A 21,331-nucleotide genomic window follows, 5' to 3' on the forward strand; every position below is an offset into this window, starting at 1 on the left:
GCAATAGATTTGCATAGCGGTGGTCCTTATGCAGCGAAAAATAATAAAACAGAACGCCTAGTACTCACATGGCCAAACCACGCCACTGACAAAACAAAAGCTGAACTGAAAATATATAGAAAAAAATTAGGCTATAGATGGCGGTACGAACGCAGCGTTAGCACATTGTCACGCTACCCCCATTTAAATATGATCAAATTAATCCAAAAATTAAAATAGGGAAATAAAAATTACTGAAATATATATTAAAATAAATAAGAAAAATAATAGAAACAGCTAACATCAGTGGCAGCAGAAAAGCACAATCCACTACATGTTGCGTATAATAAGCTAAATTAAAATGGGATATTGCCAGTAGCATGGCAAACCAGTAGAGTGAAAATGAACTGAACCAAATAAAATAACCATAACAAAAAATATAGAGGGGGGGGGGTAAAGAAGGAACATTACTTCAACACTACATTTTTCTTCTTTCTCCCCCTATATTTTTCTGTTATGGTTATTTCATTTGGTTCAGTTCATTTTCACTCTACTGGTTTGCCATACTACTGGCAATATCCTATTTTAATTTAGCTTATATATATAGGCAGTTCCCGCTTTATGAGTTCCCAGGTTTACAAGTTTTTTTTTATAGTGTAAACTGTATTAGTTACCAATTCAAATCATTAAAATACGCTACACTTTCGTTGTTATATATGTTCTGCTATAAGAACCAGTTATGAATGGCTTTGTGATATTTTTCTAAAGCACATTTCTGGAGGTCACGACCATAAAACAATAAAAACAATTTGCCCTTTTCGGTTTATTGGGCTTTTCTGTTACTGCAAGCAATTATAAACGGGTAGTAAACTCAAACGGGTTGACATTGCCTGCGAAAATACTGATAGATGAAATTGTGTGGTTTTTTTACATTATTATGGTGAAATGTGTTTCCCCTTTCCTGAAATCTTCAATCTCATAAAAAACATAAATAAAATTTCAGAATCTTCGCTTCATCCTTTTTTTAAGCTTCGTAAACTTGTTACTCAATGCAAATCATGTTAGTTGCAATTTGTGTGTTCCATTAAAAAATGCTTATGCATGCTATTGAAATTTATAAAGAAAAGGGAAGATTATCTTGGAAATAAATGCCTCTTCAAGCATTTCTGAAGAAGACCTCTCCTTGTGAAACAAACCGAGTTCTGAGCCAATATGAGTAATCAACAAGTGCGCATTTAGTCGATGATGATGATAATAATGAAGAATAAACATTCTGTAACATTTGTAAGTCATAAATAATTTCTCTATTATTATAATTTGCTTGATTTTACAGGCTACGTTTTCATTTCTTTGGATAAATCAATCATTGTTTAAACAAACCAATTAGCTAACTAATTTCATTGTTGATAACGTAACCCCTATTTTTAACATTATGTCTATGGGAAATAATCATAATAATTGCACAAACCTACACCAACCGTTATTAAAAATAAATAAATAGTGTTGTGTTATACTAAAATAATAATGTAAATAAATAGAATGATATAATTCCACCAGATAAAATTGATAAAAAGGTAAGACTATACAATAAAATATGAAATTTTAAACTGCAATGAATACATTACAATAAAACAATGTAGATAAAACACAGGATAATTAAAGGAATAAAACTCCGTACCTTTCAGAGGAATTCGCCTCCTTTTTTCAACAGTGAGGTTTATCGTATGGCACATTCTTAAATAGTTATTATGATTATGAATATTTCCAACCCCAGAGGCCTATTTGAAGCTATGGGAAATAATTCCCGCTTTACAAGCACGTGCTAGGACCAAATTAACTCAAAGTCGGGAACTACCTATATATATATATATATATATATACAGCAATACCCAGAATAGCACTGATAACTGGTACCGAAACTTTTCCGTGTTATGTGAAACTGTGCTGATTGAGGTATAATTATAATGGGTTTTAAATTAATGCATACCAGAGAAGTGTGCTATAGGCCTAATGACTCTGATGAGTATAATAAGAAACTGTACAGGGAAATAGATTGGGCCAGTAAATCAGAGAGTCTTATAATGGGGGATTTTAATTTCCCAGATATTGACTGGAATTTGTGGGTTGTTCACTCACACACTAGCAAGGCTTTTGTGGATTTATTGGATGATTGTTTTCTGCATCAGCATGTTCGGGAGACAACTAGAGGGAGTAATACTCTGGATTTGATTATCAGCAGTGATTCTTCGTGCATTAAGAATCTGCAGATAAATGAACCACTAGGTGGCAGTGATCACAGTGTGCTGCAGTGGGATTTACTCAAAGAGGTAACTACCATTAGGGGTAAAGGGAAGGGTTATTGCTTCCGTAAAGGCGACTACGATGGACTGAGACAGTATTTAAATTCTATACAGTGGGACCAACTGATGATGTTACCAACAGCAAATTCAAAATGGGAAGCATTAAAAGAACTTATCTTGGAAGCTACTAGGCTTTACATACCAACTAAGAAATATTGTTCAAGGTTTAGGCCAAAATGGATGTCAGATGAACTAATGAGGCATATGGCAGAGAAGAAAAATGCATGGGATACTTACAAATTAACACATGACACAGAAGCCTATGATAGATACAAGTTGATATGCAACCAAGTTACAATGGAGGTTAGGCAGGCGAAGGCAGATTACGAGAAATCCTTGGCAAGGGATGCAAAGAAAAACAGCAAAGAGTTCTTTACTTATGTAAACTCTAGAAGGAAGGGGATGAATCAGATTGGTCCACTTGATATTGATGGGTCAACTGTTGATGATCCTGCTCAGGTAGCTAACAAACTAAATGAATATTTTGCATCGACATTCACACATGAGGAGTTATTCAGCGAGGGGAATGCCAGAGGTGTATTCAACTCTAGTAGTAAGCTACAGAATCTTGAAATAACTGGGAGTAAAGTGGAGGAGAAACTGTTGAAGATAAACACAAGAAAGGCACCCGGGGTGGATGGGATCTATCCAGTTATATTAAAGGAGGCAGCAAAGGAAGTAAGCAAACCCTTAGCCATAATTATGAGAGCTTCCTTGGACTCAGGGGAGGTACCCATAGACTGGAAATGTGCAAATGTGACCCCAATTCACAAAGGAGGATCAAAGGCTGACACAAGTAATTATAGACCTGTGAGCTTAACTTCTGTTCCAGGAAAATTAATGGAGGCACTGGTTAAAGAAGCACTGCAGGATCATTTAGACAAGACTTCAGTTATAGCTCAGACACAGCATGGTTTTGTTAAGGGGAGGTCTTGCCTGACCAACTTGATTGGATACTATGATGCAGTCACAAAAGAACTGGATGCAGAGAATAGCTTTGATATTATATACTTGGACCTTAGAAAGGCTTTTGATACTGTTGCACATGGAAGACTGCTACACAAATTGGAGCAGTGTGACATTGGAGGCAAATTGCTGCTATGGATAAAGGGGTGGTTGAGGGGGAGAAGACAGAGAGTGGTAATCAATGAACACTGCTCATCGTGGACTAATGTTATTAGTGGAGTCCCTCAGGGCTCAGTGTTGGGTCCATTATTGTTTTCTGTATTTATAAATGATATTGATGATGGTATATCGGGCTTAATGTCCAAGTTTGCAGACGATACAAAGGTTGGCAGGGTTGCCAAGGACACTACTGACACTATGCTACTGCAACAGGATCCGGAAAGGTTGAGCAGATGGGCTGAGAGGTGGCAAATGAAGTTTAACATTGACAAATGTAAAGTACTACACATGGGAAACAGCAACCCCAGAGCAACGTATCAACTCTGTGGTACTACACTGACAGTTGTAGAGAATGAAAGGGACTTGGGGGTGGTTGTGCAGGCAGATATGAAGTTCTCTGAGCAGTGCAGATGGGCTGCAAGAGTAGCTCATGGAGTATTGTCAATGATATACAGGAATTTTTCCAGCAGGGATAAGGAGGTGATTATTCCCTTGTATAAGGCAATGGTCAGGCCACACCTAGAGTATTGTATACAGGTCCGGAGGCCTCATTTCAAGAAGGATGTAGAGTTGCTGGAACGAGTACAGAGAAGGGCAACAAGATTAGTGAATGGAACAAAGGGGTGCTCTTACGAAGAAAGGCTTAAGTTTTGCAAATTACAGTGTCTAGAGACTAGGCACCAGCGAGGTGATCTGATAGAGGTGTATAAAGCCTTGAATGGTTTGAGCATGCTCAATGCTGATGGGATTCTTCCTCTAGCTCAGAATAATCACCTGAGAGGGCATAAATTCAAATTGAGGAAAGAGACAGATGTAGGATAGACGTGCGGAAATTTGCCTTTAGCCAGCGGGTGGTTGGTTGGTGGAACAGACTTCCATCCCTTGTAGTGGAGGTTGATAGCCTAAAGAAGTTTAAGGCTCAGCTGGACAGGTATTTTGAACGAACAGAGGGGTGAAGTGGAAGTGGTTTTTTTTTTTTTTTTTTTTTGGCTGATGCTGCATAAGCTTGCTTTCTTGCATCAAATGCCTCTACTAATGCTAATGCTAAAGAGAAAAAGTCTATGAACAAATTATAATAAATCTATAAACAATTTGCACTTGATAGTCAATTAAAAGGATTTGAAATTAAAAATACAGCAAAAATTTTATTAATGAAAAGGTAACATCATGAGAGATGAGAAAAAAGCTTTATTATTTATTTGGGTATTTCAAAAATGAAGTTTGGTGAAGTCATCTCTTCTTTTTCTCAGTATACAAGTCTTTGTAACATTGAATCCCATCCTATAAAATTTGCCGGATCTAGATGCTACATCCAACATTTGGATCTCCATTCATTATTTCCTCGCAGGCAATGTCAAGCCCCAAAAAACTTTCTCCAATTCTTCTGTTGAAAATTCTTTTGGTGCCATTCCGGTGTTATCCACTTCAGAATTGTTTTCCCTCTTCTTCATATGCAATTTTCTTATCAATATCAAGGAGAGTTGCTTGTTTGTTTGTTATTTGGTTTTTAGGAGCATTAGCAACTAAGGCTATATTGCACCGGGGATAGGCAATGGTCATTCCCTGACCTCTCCGCATCCTCCGTATTTGGTGGTCACAGAGGAGAGTTGCATCATCTAAGTTATTTGCATGTGAGTCAATGCAATCACGTACATTGGCAGTGTCCAAATTTTCGAATCTCAAGTCTTTTCCGATCTTCACAATGTCTTCGTCAATTGTTTGAACTCGCAATTCAAAACCAATGAAATCATTTGCCAAATGGGACAAAACATGCTGCCAAACATAACGCATGTTGTTGGCAATGATTTCTAACCAAGACGCAGATATATTTTCGATTGTATTTAGAGGGGTAAAAAATAAATTGTGAAATGAAAAGCTATCGTGTTGTCTCGTCAGGATGGAATTAAGAAAAGTGGACACTGTTGTCACTGACTGCCTGAGGGGGCTTCTGTCATATGTGCAGCATATATGAGACAACACAGTTGGCATCACAGTATATATGAGACAATACAGTTGGCATCGCAGCGTATATGTACCCGTACCTAGGCTACGACAACACAGCCTATATGTAGAGTACGTGTCTAGTTTCAATGAGTTTTAATATTTACAGTAAATTTAACTTAAATTTAATTGAAAACCGTGTTATAGTGAAACCCGTGCTGTTTGAAGCCGTGCTAAGCGAGGTATTGCTGTGTGTGTGTGTGTGTATATATATATATATATATATATATATATTTTTTTTTTTTTTTTTATTATTATTTTTTTTTTTTTTTTTGGCTGATGCTATATAAGCTTGCTTTCTTGCAGCATATGCCTCTGCTATATGTATCTCTTTACAAGTGACACCACATTCACAAGTCTTGTATAAATCACACAACGTGTGCAAGGACTGCCTAAAGCTAACAATACTGCATTAAAACTACATTAAAACAAGTTAGTTCACTTATAAATTAACTAACTTGTTTTCATCTATGAATATCTTTTTTTTCCATATACAGGAATCCCTCGATTAGCGCGATTAATTGGTTAAGCGAAAATTGCACTATATGCGAAATCGCACTAATCGAAGTTAATAATCAATACAAAATAGCCTAATTCGTTCCAAGATCTACAATATACCAATCAGTATTTTTAAAAATATGTTTTTTTTATGGCAATTTAATGTACAGCAGTATCAAAGCAAAGGATAATTATAAATATTTGCAGTACAGTAATCAAAAGTTTATTGAAATTAAATTACAATATATAACTCACTTTATTTCTTTGTAAAATATTTCAAAAGGCTGGTTTAGGCTGACTTCTTTCTTCCTTTCATCATAAATTTGCTTGTATGGATACACATCTTTTTCAATGTTCTTGCAAATTTACATACTGCACTCGATATCTGGGTTTGCATCCATGATTAGTTGTTCAAATTTTCAGCTGGGCGAAATATTTCTTCAAGTTCTTTTAATGTTAACTTCTATTCTTGAACATTTTCTTCCTCGCAAGTTTCCACCTCATCATATGCTCGTTGTTCATCAATATTAAGGAGGTGAGAATAACTTAATTGTTTTGAATGTGATTCCAGCAATTCGTGAACATAACTGTTGTCGATTTCATCAAAGCCTAGATCTCTTCCAATATTTGCTATTTCATCAATAACAGTTGACATGAGTGAAACTGCAGAAATAATTTGTGCAAGGTGGCAAAATATGCTTCGAAACTGCTCTCATATTGCTGGATGTTACTTCAGACCATGACTCATGAATATTCTCTATTGCTTTCCTGATGTTGTAATTTCTCCAGAATTCAACTAAAGAAACTGCATCATCTCCAGTTGTTGCTTCAATTATTTGCACTAATGTTGTGCATAAATAATAGGCCTTAAAAGTAGCGATTATGCCTTGATCCATAGACTGTAAGAGACTTGTCGTATTTGGAGGTAAAAAAATAACTTTCACATTTTCACACAAATCAGAAAATGCTGGTGGGTGGCTGGGGCATTGTCTAAAATTAATAAAATTTTGAATGCAAGATTATTTTCTTCACAGTGGGCCTTAACTTTCGGACAAAAATAGCTAGTGAACCACTCTTCAAATAACGCTTTCGTGACCCAAATTTTTCTATCAGAGGGTCAAATAACAGGTAGGCTTACTTAATTAAAGCCTTTACCGAAAGATCTGGGAGCTTCATTTCTATAGATAACCATGAGTTTAATTTCAAATTGCCTTCTGCATTAATAAAAATGTTATTCTATCTTTGGAAACTTTATAGCCTGGTTGAGCCTTTTCTTTTCTTGCTAGAAAGATTTTTTTTGGCATTCGTTTCCAAAAAAGGCCTGTTTCATCAACATTAAATATTTGTTGATCTGCATAGCCGCCATCATCAAAACTTTTCTTTAAAATTCCGGGATATTTCATGGCTGCATCTTATCTGCACTTGCCGCTTCTCCCGTCAATGCAGCATTATGCAGTCCTGTTCTTTTCTTAAAATGTTCAAACCAGCCTTTACTAGCAGTGAAATTTTCTTCCGTTTCTGCTTCAATCACTTTTTCTTTTCAAGAACTTGCTTGAACATTTTCTTCAGTTACCACTTTAACCAAGCTTTCTATTGCTGACTTTCCCTTTAACATTGCAAAAATACTCAAGGCTTTTTTTATGGTCATTGTGCAGGTTGGAATTCTTTTTTGATTGCAGTCTTCTATCCAAATGGCTAAAAAAACATTCCATCTCAATCATCGTAACACTTCTATTTCTTGTGGTTTGTGTGTGTGTGTGTGTGTGTGTGCTGACGATGAAGAAAGCTTACCTTTTTCCTTATATGCACTGGCTTTACTTAAAATTGTCCGAACTGTTGATTCAGGCATTCCAAGATGTCGAGAAATTTGTATTTTACTCTCACCATCTTCAAATCTTTTTATGACTTCAATTTTTTCATCTAACGTTATCACTTTTCTTTTCTTTTTACCAGAGGCACTATCAGATACACTTTTCCTTTTATCCACAGTTAATAATTACGTAATATATAAAAATATTTAATAGAAATTAATGCAATTAATTAATATGCACAGTAATTAATGTAAACAATGCATAGTGGCGAGAGAAACATGAGGGTCTGCACATTAACACGCAACGCAAGAACAACTGAAAGCAACTGATCTGCATGTACGTAATAAATGCGGTGCGGCTAGTGTTGTTCTTTAGAGTGCATAATGTTAGAAAATATTTTAATTGTAACAATACGTGTTTGAAATAATCCGTTTCTTTTTATTTTCTTAGGGTAGAAGAACAAACTAGCTTCCTACACTATATCTTGCGTTCATTTTTGTTTATTTCTTGATAACGCTTCTCGGTGGACAAGGTATGACGCGACGCGAAATAAACAGTAACTCCCTTTTGTGAACAGAGCCGCGCGCTCACTAAGAAAACAAGCAATGTGTTTCTATAATGTTATGCATACTTTAGTAGTATATTTACATTCGTAGCTTAGTACTGGCATTTGTAGCATCACCTGCTTCAGTCTCTTTAGGCCAAGCCAAAATACCACGCTAATCGAAATTTTGATTCGTGCTAATCGAAAATTGGTAGCTAAATATAAACTGTGCTAATTTGAGTCTCCCGCTAATCGAGGGATTCCTGTAAATTGTAAGAAAAAAAAAATGGCGCGTGTCTGGCTACTCTGTTTTGGGCTAAATCCACAACCCTCTTACTGATCCTAACAATTTCTTACGATACCCTAGAGAATGTTCTTTAACACCTCCCACCTCTCTGGGGAAGGAATCACAATCCACAACAACAATTTGATTTAAAGTAAAGAAATACACCTTCAAGTTCAAAAGTTTTGTGATTCTTAGATGTTGCATGAATGGCATGGTGTGTAGGTATGAAACTATATTAAGAGAGAACTAAAGCACTTTTAACCTAAGTGAGATCTAAATATCTATTTATTTCCAGTTGGAAATTACACACAGATGGAAATCATATACCTCATACATTCTACCATATCACCATTTCATCAGACCACATAGGTAAAACCTTTGGCAATTCTGTTCTTTGTAACAGTAAGTAGAAATTATAGCAATTGCTGATGAAGTGGTAGAAATGTAACACAATGTTCTATTTCCAACTGTGTCTAATTTCAAACTGTAAATAAATAGATATGAGGTGTCACATAGGTTTAAACATGCTTCAATGCACTTTTAACATGATTTTTGATTCTACTTGGTAATACCACTATTAATTTAAAGAAATGTTTCCTACAAGTAAAATAAATTGATACTTACCAAATATATATTACTTTTAGACTGCATTGAATAAAATAGCTGCACTATAAATGGACTTCTACTCAATGCAAGAGCATCCCTTTCTGCTAAGACTAAAAATAAATGACATTTTATAATCAAGAAACTGCCAGTCTGCTCATTAGTAACATAACAGAAACCAATCTCATTAATTTTTAATAAATAATTAACTCCACTTAATACTTAAGAAATTGAATTTCTTAATATACAGGGTGATTCACTACCAGTGACAAACTTGCAGGAGGTGTAGGGGGCACAAAGACGAATCGTAATCACATAGCATTGAAGGGTCCGAAATGCCTTCATCATGCGGTAGAGGACGTTGAACGGGAGGTCGCGTGAACAGCGATCCCGCTGGAAGTCAGCATTTGTGAACCAGTTCCCGAGGCAGTAGGATGGACAAGTATTCAAATGTTGAACTGGCCGACATGCACCTCGCGTATAGAGCTGCGGACTGTAACGGGCGCGCCACTCTGCACTTGTACCAGGAATGTTTCCCGCACAGGCGTGCTCCTCATCATACAATTTTCGCACGTGTGCACAGAACGTTACGTGAGACTGGTTGTTTCACAAGAGCTACCATGAATCGACAGCGAACGACGAGGACGCCAGACAATGAGGAGAATGTCCTACATCTTGCAGAAGGCAATCCGAGTACGAGTACTCGAGCGATAGACCAACGATTGGGAATTTCCCAATCCACTGTATGGAGGATACTGTCAACAAACCAAATGAATTCATACCATCTGCAACGCGTCCAATCATTGGAGCCTGCAGATTATCCACTCCAGAGGACTTTTGCTACTTGGTTTCTTCAACAGAAACGGTTCGCAAATGCTGCCTTCCAGCAGGATCGCTGTTCACACGACCTCCCGTTCAACGGCCTCTACCACATGACGAAGGCATTTCGGACCCTGCAATGCTATGTGATTCCGATTCATCTTTGTGCCTCCTACACCTCCTGCAAGTTTCTCGCACTGGTAGTGAATCACCCTGTATAAAGATTTTAATAATCAACATTATATATATTTTAATCAGCCAATTAACTCCATAAACTAGGAGGTTTAATGGGATTATTTATTTCTATTTGTAAGTTTGTCTTTCTCTGCATTACTTAACTCAACTCCCCCATTCACTAAGAGGGGGATGTTTTCTGTTCTTTTTTTTTTGCAAAGATAAAAAGGAACGTTCAAAATCAAAACAATTTAAACTTTTAATAAAGATCTCTCCAGTATAAATGTACTTTTAAAAAAATAAATTACTACTTTTGCATTAGCATAGACATATGATACAAGAAAGCAAGCTTATACAATATCAGCCAAATAAAACCTTCCCATTTCACCAATCCTTCACTTCAAATGTTTGTCTAGTTCTGCCTTGGAATTTATTAAAGCTGTCAACTTCCACAACAACAGATGGAAGTTTGTTCCAGTAATCAACCACCAGCTGGCTAAAGGCAAATTTACACACATCTATTCTACAACTGTCTTTCCTCAATTTAAATTTAGGTAACCTCAGGCAATTAATCTGGACAAGAGGAAATTCATCACCATCGAGCTTGCTCAAACCATTCAAGGCCTTATATACCTCAATCAGATGACCTCGTGGTGCTGTACCTAGTTGCCAGACACTGCAATTTGCAGAACTTAAGCCTTTCTTCGTAAGTAACCCTTTGTTCCATTCGCCAATCTCATTTCCCTTCACTGCACGGAGATGGGGGAAACCCCTGGTGCTGTTTGGTGCTGTTTGACACTAAACACACTGCCCTTCTCTACACTCATTCCAGCAGCTCTACATTCTTTCTAAAATGAGGCCTCTAGACCTATATACAGTACTCAAGGTGTGGCCTGACTATTGCTTTATACAAGGGGATAATCACATCCTTATCCCTGCTAGAAAAATTGCTGTGTATCATTGACAAGACACTATAAGCTACTCTTACAGACTGTCTGCACTGCTCAGAAAATTTCATATCTGACTGCACAATTACCCCCAGGTCCTTTTCATTCTCCACCACTGTCAGTGTAGTAACATAGAATTGATACTTTACTCTGGGGTTACTGATTCCCATATGTAGTACTTTACATTCGTCAATGTTAATCTTCATTTGCCACCTCTCAGCCCATCTGCTCAACCATTCCAAATCCTGTTGCAGCAGCGTTCTGTCATTAGTGTCCTTAACAACCCTGCCAACCTTCGTATCGTCTGCAAACTTGGACATTAAGCTTGATATACCATCAACAATATTACTTATAAATATAGAAAACAAAAATGGATCCAACATTGAACCCTGAGGGACTCCACTAATAACATTAGTCTGTGATGAGCAGTGTCCATTGATTACCACTCTCTGTCTTCTCCCACTCAACCATCCCTTCATCCATAGCAGCAATTTGCTTCCAATGCAACACTGCTCCAATTTGTTCAGTAGTCTTCCATATGCAACAGTAACAAAAGCCTTTCTAAGGTCCAAATATATAATATCAAAGTTATTCCCTGCATCCAGTTCCTTTGTGACAACATAATAGTATCCAATCAAACTGGTCAGGCAAGACTTTCCCTTAACAAAACCATGCTGTGTCTGAGCTATAACTGAAGTCTTGTGTAGATGATCCTGCAGTGCTTCTTTAATCAGTGCCTCCATTAATTTTCCTGGAACAGAAGTTAAACTAACAGGTCTATAATTACTTGTGCCACCATTCGACCCCCTTTTGTGAATTGGGGATACATTTGCATATCTCTAATCCATGAGGACCACCTCTAAATCCAAGGAAGCTCATAATAATTACAGCTAAGGATTTGCTTACTTTCTTTGCTGCCTCCTTTAATATAAGTGGATAGATCCCATCCACCCCGGGTGCTTTTCTTATGTTTAAATTCAACAAGTTCTCCTCCACTTTGCTCTCAGTTATTATTAGAAAATCATTTAGCACCCTACCAGAGTTCAATAAACTTCTGGCATTCCCCTTCCTGAATATCTCTTGTGGGAATGTAAATGCAAAATACTTGTTCGGTCTGTCAGCTAACTGAGCAGGATCATCAACAGTTGAACCATCATTATCAAGAGGACCAATCTGATTCATCCTCTTCTTTGCAGAGTTTACATATACTTACCAAACATATATTACTTTTAGATTGCACATAATAATCTATCTATTGACACTACTCTCCGAAAGACATTCCCAGCCTTTTCTTTCAAATAAAACCTAACTAATTAACAGAGGACATACCTGCAGCAAGCAATTTGTGTGTGTTATTATAAAATGCAATAAGTATGATGAAGCTAAATGATCAGTGTAGGAGTACAGGTAGTACCTGTGTTTGAGTTGACTACAGTTGAACTCATGTGATTGTTTAATACAGTTAATGATATTATTCTCATTAAAATGGCTATATATAAACTCCTCAGTCATACATAGCCATGCCAAAGTATAAACAGAACTATATTTCACAGATCTTTGCTTTACTTATTTTTTTTTTCATTCTGTTTACACAGAATTGACTAATATTTACATTCCACAACCCAGCCAGAGGTGAATATAGCTCACCCAACTAACATATGCAAATTGATTGCCATAACACAGTCACATCATTCAACAAATTCAAAGTAACCTAATCTTCTTTTGCAAACAAATTCTCTTTAAAAAAAAAAACTAACCTAATCTTCCTTGAACAATAACTGAATGTTATAACAGAAAAAACTACTAAGAACAATTATGGTGGGCTAATCTACACCTGAGTTGTTAATAATACCAGTTATACAAAAAAAAAAAAAAAAAACCAACCATGTACTGATATTAAAAGTTAAATCTTTTACACACAAAAAAAAGTAAACATACCTGTTAAAACATATCATACACGAAGTCCATATATATGTTTTCAACTAATGTTATAAACATATACTGACATGTCATCACTATACTTTGGCTAAACTTAAGCAGAGCCACCTAATGTAGACTTTAGTACATATTAGGTTCAGTAGGTCTGTAATTGAGTAAAAACAAAACAAACTGTATTTCAGAAATAATACAAATTTGAATAAAAATTGGAAGAAAATTAAACTTACTGAAAAACTGAAAGACACTTAATTACTGAATAACTGGGAGACACTCCAACTAAATAACAAGGGAATCATATTCCTACAATTCTCTTGTTATTTAGTTGGAGAGTTATTTATGGTATCATTATGTTGGAGTGTTATATATGGTACCCGAGAAAAAAAATTTTCTATTTATTTTCAACAATGGGGTACTTCATGAATCTAGTCTTGGTCCTTTACTTTCTAATCTACTTTTTAATCTTTTCAAAAAAAATTGTTATCACAAATATCGATAACTGAAATTGTGCGAGCTTTTACGCTTTTATAGTGAAATGTGTTCCCCCCACTGAAATCTTCAATCATATAAAAAACAAATTTTCAGAAACTTCTCTTCATTCCTATTTACGTATTACAATGATGAAGGGAAAGCGACCAACAAAAAGTGCAAGTGGTGGAAGTGTTAGGAAACGAAACAAAACAGATTTAGAAATGAAGATGAAAATGATTAAGAAGTACAAAGCAAGACAAAGTTTGTCATCTATTGCAAGGGGGGGGGATCTCGCTGCTTCAACAGTGAATACTATTTTAAAGGACAATGCACATATAAAAGAACATGTCAAAGGATCAACAGTGATCACAAAACAGCGTTCAGGTACTATATTGAAGATGGAACAGCTGTTAATAATATGGATCGAAAATCAGATTCAAGTGCCCCCCGAGTCTAATGACCATTCAAGCAAAACCAACAAATATTTATAAAGATATTAAGGATAAGTATGGAGAACCCCAACCCAAGTTCATGGCAAGAAAGGGATGTTTAATAGGTTCAAGCATCGCACTGGTTACAGTCTACAAAATTACTTCTGTAGACTGTAATTTTCAGGAAATACATATGGAGGAAGGATGTTCCAGAAAATGGCAGTTGCATGAATAAACGAGGAAGATGAAAAGTTGGTTCTGTGAATTTGAAGTTGGACAGTAAAAGGATGTTGACTGCTTGCGGCATGTGTTTGGATTGCTTTGAAAGAGAGAGTGGGAATTATAGAAGCCAATTCAGAAGAACACTGCCATTGGAAGTATCTATACAAAGGTCTATGAGAGAGGGAGTGGAGAGATTCTGTTAGAGATGAGACTGTTGCGCGGTAGCACAGTGGTATCATCACGGTCCTCCCCACACTGGGCGGAAAAGGCCCGGGTTTGAAACCTGTCGATGACGGGAAGAATTTTAACGGGTTCTTTTACTCTGAGGCTGAGTTAGTCAGTTTCAGTCACAATAAATATATGGGTAGATGTAATCATTTACAAGTGACCCTAATATCATAATTTGATTGGTTTTTTGTTTTTTTGTTAGAGATTAGACATTAATTAACCTAACTGCCCGGTTCTGAATGGCATCTAGAAGTCTGAGAGAGGTTTTGGGGGCACCGCCCCAGATGTGGGAACAATATTCCATGGTGGGGCGGATATGCAATTTATACAGAGGGAACAGCTGTTTGGGAGAAAAGTAACGCAGAGAGCGAAAGAGAAAACAAAGTTTTTTAGATGCAGAGAAGCAATATTTGTAATGTGCTTGTGCCAAAAGAGAGAGATTAGAAGTCAGGATAATCCCCAAGATCTTGCCTGGAAATCAGAGCCTCGTCGAAGATAAACATAGGAACAGAAGAATCCTTTGTGCAAGATATAAGACAGGACTGAGTTTCAGAAGGATTGAAATTAAGTTATCTTTGCCCTGGAGAATAGCATTTAAGAATTTGGCAGGGGATACTCGAGAAGTTGAAGCTGATTGAGCAGGGCAAGATATATCAAACTGGAAGGTGGAATACAATGTGCTATCATCAGCAAAACTATGGATAGGATTTCTGGTCAATGGAAGAAGATAATTAATAGACAAGAGGAAAACAGTGAGGGAAAGAACTGAACTTGGGGGACACCAGCATTAGTGGAGAAGTTAGAAAACAAAGAGGCATATACCATTAACAAGTGAGCTGTCAGAGAGAAAACTGGATACCCAATTACAAAAAAAAGCTGGCAAACCATAGAATAGAAGCTTATTTAGAAAACTTTTATGCCAAACACGAACGAAAGCCTTGGAAATGTCAAGAGTAACTGCTTGAGTTTCACCGAACTTTTCCATTGAATTTGTCCATAAATGGGTAACATAAGCCAGAATATCACCAGTGAATTGAGAATATCGCTTGATTTCTCCATTACTTGGAGAAATCAATAATTCAAACACAGCATGGGTTTCTTAAGGGAAAGCCTTGTCTGACAAATTTGATAGGATATTATGATGTGGATACAAAGGAACTGGATGCAAAAAATAATTTTGATATCATATACTTGGATTTCAGGAAAGCTTTTAACACAATTGCACATGGAAGACTACTGTACAAATTGGAGCAGAATGGTAGTAAGGGTAAGTTGCTACAATGGATAAAAGGATGGTTGAGTGGGAGAAGACAGAGGGTGGTAATCAATGGGTGCTGCTCTTCGTGGACTAATGTTATTAGTGGAGTTCCACAGGGTTCGGTGTTGGATCCACTGTTGTTTTGTATATTTATCAATGATATTGATGAAGATATATCAGGCTTAGTGTCAAAGTTTGCAGATGATACAAAGTTTGGCAGGGTTGTTAATGACAGTAATGGCAGTGTGCTACTGCAACAGGATCTAGAAAATTTGGGCAGATGGGCTGAGAAGTGGCAACTGAAGTTTAACTTTGACAAATGCAAAGTACTGCAAATTGGCAGAAGTAACCCCAGAGAAACGTACCAACTGTGTGCTACTACACTTAAAGTGGTAGAAAATGAAAAAGACCTGGGAGTAATTGTGCAGTCAGATATGAAGTTTACTGAGCAATGCAGACAGGCTGCCAGGGCAGGTCATGGAGTTTTGTCAATGATATATAGGAATTTTGCTAAGGGAAAAGGAGGCGATTGTCCCTCTGTATAAGGCAATGGTCAGGACACACCTTGAGTATTGCGTACAGGTCTGGAGGCCTCATTTTAGGAAGGATGTAGATTTGCTTGAGCATGTACAGAGAAGGACAACAAGATTGGTGAGGGGAATGAAGGGATCCTCATACCAAGAGAGGCTTAAGATCTGCAAATTGCAGCGGCTGGAGACTAGGCACCTGCAAGGCAATCTGATTGAGGTGTACTGGGTTCAGCACACTGAATTTTGATGGGATTCTTCCAATTGTTCAGATTACGAACCTAAGGGGGCATATATTCAAATTGAGGAAAGACATATGTAGAATAGATGTTATTTGTTATTTGTTTTTTTTTTAGGAGCATTAGCAACTAAGGCCATATTGTTGCTCCGGGAATATGCAGCGGTCATTCCCTGACCTCTCCGCATCCTCTGTATTTGGTGGTCACGGGCTCGAGCCTCGGTCTAATCAAGAAGCGTGTGCTACGCACTGCTGCTCCTGCCCACCTTGCTATGGAGGCACCTAGAATAGATGTGCGTAAATTTGATTTTAGCCAGCAGGTGGTTAATTGCTGGAACAAACTTCCATCTGTTGTTGTGGAAGTTGATAGGTTAAATAAATTTAAGGAGGAACGGACAAACATTTAGAGGGAATGGTTGTGCGAAGTTTTTTTTTTTTTTTTTGGCTGATGCTTGCTTTCTTGCATCACATGCCACTATTACTACTACTACTACTGTTGAGCCACTCATTCTTTCTCTCATACAATGAAAAACTGATCACCACATTTGCAAAGTACACTCTTATATCAGAGAGTTCAGAGAGGGAAAAAGACTCTATACCCTCAATCAAAGGAGGAAAATCACTCCCCTTATGTTTGTTATGATGTACATAAGGCACATCCATATGTACTGGTGATCACATGCAGTTTCTGTGTTCAGAAAAATAGTGCAAGAGAAACCTCCAGAACAGTCCAGAAGCTTGCTATTACACTATTTCATATAGGGACATTGCAGAATAAGCAGGTCAGAAAAATTCTGCAAAAATCATTTCTTTCTAAGGTTTTTGGCAACTGCTTATGTTGTGGCTCCTGCCTACTGGGTGTTACTGTCCAGATTATAGGAAATAAAAAAAAAAAAAAAAAGGCATGCATAGTTCTGCATAAAAGTAGACCCAATGGACTTGGTTCATCCTCAGGGGTCAGATGATGACAGCTGTCTATCTGTCTGTTCCCCCCCCAACATAAAAACCAACATAGCCAACAAAAATAAATAATTTTTCACAATACAAGAGGTAATTTATCTTTGACCTCTTGTATTGTGAAAAAAGCTCATTTATATTTGATTTGGCATTCAAATTAGCTTTCATCACTGTAAATTAAATATTAAATAGCAGCAGTAACAAACTAACTCAAAGTCACATTTTGTTACACAATATTATATGAAGGCCGCTTCTGCTACTTGGAAGAATATTTATGAAAACAAGCTTTTGGCCTGTTACAATGATCGCTTGCAAACAACTCCTATGTGTGTGTGTGTGTACACAGTGCGATATTTTTTTTTGTAGCATATTACCATGATATAATAATAAATGAAGTAGCTAATTATAGAAAATTATTACAAATTAAAAATATGTTTAACTATTCTAACAAACCCACCTCTACCAGCATATGTGAGATTGTACCAACTACTCTGTTTATATATATTTAACAATTCATTCAGTGTTGTTACTGCATATTCAATGCTGAATATTTTAACCAATGCCTGTACGTTTAAGAGATGAAAACATACAACAAAACAGAATTCATTTGTATTACATTTACTTGGTATATAATGTGTTAAGAAGATAAAAACTATTGTACATATTTTATACATGTATCAACTTCCATTAAATGAAGGACAATATATAATTACAATAAAAGCTTTACTTTCTTCAAATAAATTCGTTTAAGTATAATGGTGTGTCTTTTTTTTTTTTTTTTTTTTTAATTAGTACTATTCATCCTTCTATATTCAGGCGCCTCTGTAGCCAGGTGGGCAAGAGCAGCAGTGCGTAACACAAGCTTCTTGATTAGACCGGGATTCGAGCCTGTGCCCACCAAATACGGAGGATGCGGAAAGGTCAAGGAATGACCGCCACATATCCCCGGGAGCAACATGGCCTTAGTTGCTAATGCTCCTAAAAACCAAATAACAAACAAACAAACCTTCTATATGCTTTCACAATTTGTAATAGTTCTCAATGCTTGCTCTGCTATATAAGCAACCTCTTACCCACCTCCCAACAAAACTCACCTGACATAACAATTGTATCTGCCAAGGCCCTTAGCATTCAAAGTGATTGGCAAAAGTTTGTGTCTAATACATGGCTACATAGCAAATATTCTTGTTTTGAAAATGTTGTATTCAACTACTACTTTATCATTTTAACAAATTTAAATTGGTTGAATAAGAAATAGTTTAAAGAAAGATGTACAATTCAAAACTAACAAGAAAATAAAATGTGGAGGATTTACCTTGATTTACCATATTTTTATTAACCATATCAGATTTCTTCATAACTTTAATTGCATATATTTCTTTAGAATTTTCCTTCTTGTGTCCCAAAAATACTTTTCTGTTGAAAGAATCACAATTATCAAATGCACTAAAAATAATATTCCAGTAATGCATTCCAAGTACCTAAAATCACATTAAAATAATTTACATTCGAAAAGAGCAATTTAAAAGCTTACTTGGCTTCAATTCCTATAAATTCACCATTCAATTATATGTTCAAAATGAAGTTAGCTACATTATAAGAGATTCAAAATAGGTCAATATTTTTAAAACTGAAAAATTATTAGAGGAAAAAAAATAAATAAATAAAGCTGCACTGTAGCTCTTATAAGGTAAAATTCAAAAGCCCAAAAAAAATTCATACAACCGCATGAATTTTTTGTGGGTACATTGATTACATTATTTTCATAACAGAGAATGTATCCCCACCCCCAACTATTTCAATTGAAATGGTACCCTGCTTCTTTATAATTCACTTCTGGGCAAACACAGCAAAAAATATGAGTTATATTATACAAAGAACACAATATACATTTTCAATCAGACATTTTTCTTTCACACACTGCTTGATTGCTCATTTAGATTCAATACATTTATTCACTATTTTACACACAATTGCTACTTGAGGCTACCTGTTGCCTGATAAGAAGCCATAGGTTTGAGTAATCCTGTTATTCAATTAAAAACAATATTTGTAAATTAAGGTCAACTAATAGATAACAGTCATTTCTAACAAGACAAAGCTCTGTCAGTGCAGAGACAACAGTGTTCTAGGTCAGCAAAGAACAGAAATATATAATGAAAAACAGCATTCTTTTCACAAACTATTTCAGTAACTGCATTCATATAATACACTGCTTCTTCACTAATTTCACAGGGCCAGCCAAGTAATAGACGGTACTGTTGTACATGCAACAAAAGTTTTTTATTCCACACACTGCTTAGTTGCTCATTTAGATTCAGTACATTTATTCACATTCAATACAAATTTGCTAACTGAGACAACCACTGTAAAGAAGTAAAGTATGTAAAAAGTAACAAGTAGTGTTTTATTATTATTATTAAGAAAACATATAAGTATATAATGTCTTTAAACATAGTAATTTCGAGGTATCTTAATTCTGAGGGCCCTAAGTGGTTGATTGCCCCAGTTCTGTAAAGCCACCATTGGCATTAGTAGAGGCATATGATGCAAGAAGCATTAGGGAAAAAAAAAAAAAAATTCACATTTCACCCATTCATTCACTCCAAATGCTTGTCTAGTTCTGCCTTGAACTTATTTAAGCTTTTGATCTCCACAATGACAGATAGCAGTCTATTCCAATTATCAACCACCCACTGGTTAAAGGAAAATTTCCACACAGGTTCTACAATTGCCTTTCCTCCATTTGAATTTTTGTCCCCTCAAATAAGTCATCTGAGCAAGAGGAAGAATCCCATCAGCATTGAGCTTGCACAAACCATTCAAGGGATTTTACACCTGAATTAGATCACTTTGCAGGTGCCTAGTCTCCAGACGTTGCAATTTGCAGAAGTTAAGTCTTTCTTGATAACAGCAACCCTTTGTTCCACTCACCAATCTCGTTGCCCTTCTCTGTATTTGTTTCAGCAGCTCAACATCCTTCCTAAAATGAGGATTATATAGACCTGTATGCAGTACTAAAGGTGTGGCCTGACCACCATCTTATACAAGGGGACAATCACCTCCTTATCCCTGCTAGCAAAATTTCTGTATATCATTGACAAGACACCATGAGCTACTCTTGCAGCATATCTGCACTGCTCAAAAAAATTTTATATCTGACTGCACAATTACCCCCAGGTCCTTTTCATTCTCAACTACCCTGAGTGTAGAACCACATAGTTGGTACGTTACGCTGGGATTACTGCTACCCATATGCTTTACTTTACAGTACTTTACATTTGTCAATTTTAAACTTCAGTTGCCACCTCTCGGCCTATCTGCACAACTTTTCTAGATCCTATTCTGGTAGCACACTATCATTACTGCATTAACAACCCTGCCAACCTTTATAGTCTGAAAACTTAGACATTAATTCTGATATACCTTCATCAATATCATTGATAAATATAGAAAACAACACTGGGCCCAACACAAAACACTGGGAGACTCCATTAATAATTTTAGTCCACGAAGAGCAGTGTCCATTGATTACTACTCTGTAATCAATGGACACCCTCTTCTCCTCAACCATCCTTTTATCCATTGTAGCAACTTGCTCTAAATGCCATACTGCTCCAATTTGTAGAGTAGTCTTCTGTGTGCAACAGTATCAAAAGCTTTCCTGAAATCCAAGTACTATATATGATACCAAAATTATTTTTTGCATCCAGTTCCTTTGTGACCACATCATAGTATCCAATCAAATTTGTCAGACTAGACTTCCCTTTAACAAACCCATGCTATCCGAACTATAACTGCAGACTTGTCTAGATCAGTGGTGTCCAACCTAAAGCCTGCGGGCCGGATCCAGTCCGCAAATAATTTTTATAAGGTTCGCGCGGAAAGTGAACTAAAACAGCATCGGTCGCCACTGC

The 21,331-nt window shown here is 36.5% G+C and overlaps 1 protein-coding gene across 3 annotated transcripts in view; it reads right to left on the reverse strand.

Moving 5' to 3' along the window:
- The window catches only part of gwl (serine/threonine-protein kinase greatwall), a 248,358-nt gene that overhangs the window by 183,107 nt on the left and 43,920 nt on the right, over window positions 1-21,331 (reverse strand). For all 3 annotated transcript variants that reach the window (XM_090388326.1, XM_090388324.1, XM_090388325.1), the window contains 2 exons: window positions 18,730-18,830; window positions 9,229-9,320 (listed from right to left, as the gene is read on the reverse strand). In XM_090388326.1, coding sequence (XP_090244452.1) covers window positions 9,229-9,320; window positions 18,730-18,830 — 193 coding nt within the window. The remainder of the gene's footprint in view (window positions 1-9,228; window positions 9,321-18,729; window positions 18,831-21,331) is intronic.

Source organism: Mastigoproctus giganteus, chromosome 14 (genome assembly GCF_048544385.1).
Source record: "Mastigoproctus giganteus isolate SK-2022 chromosome 14, ASM4854438v1, whole genome shotgun sequence".
NCBI classification, from domain to species: Eukaryota; Metazoa; Arthropoda; class Arachnida; order Uropygi; family Thelyphonidae; genus Mastigoproctus; species Mastigoproctus giganteus.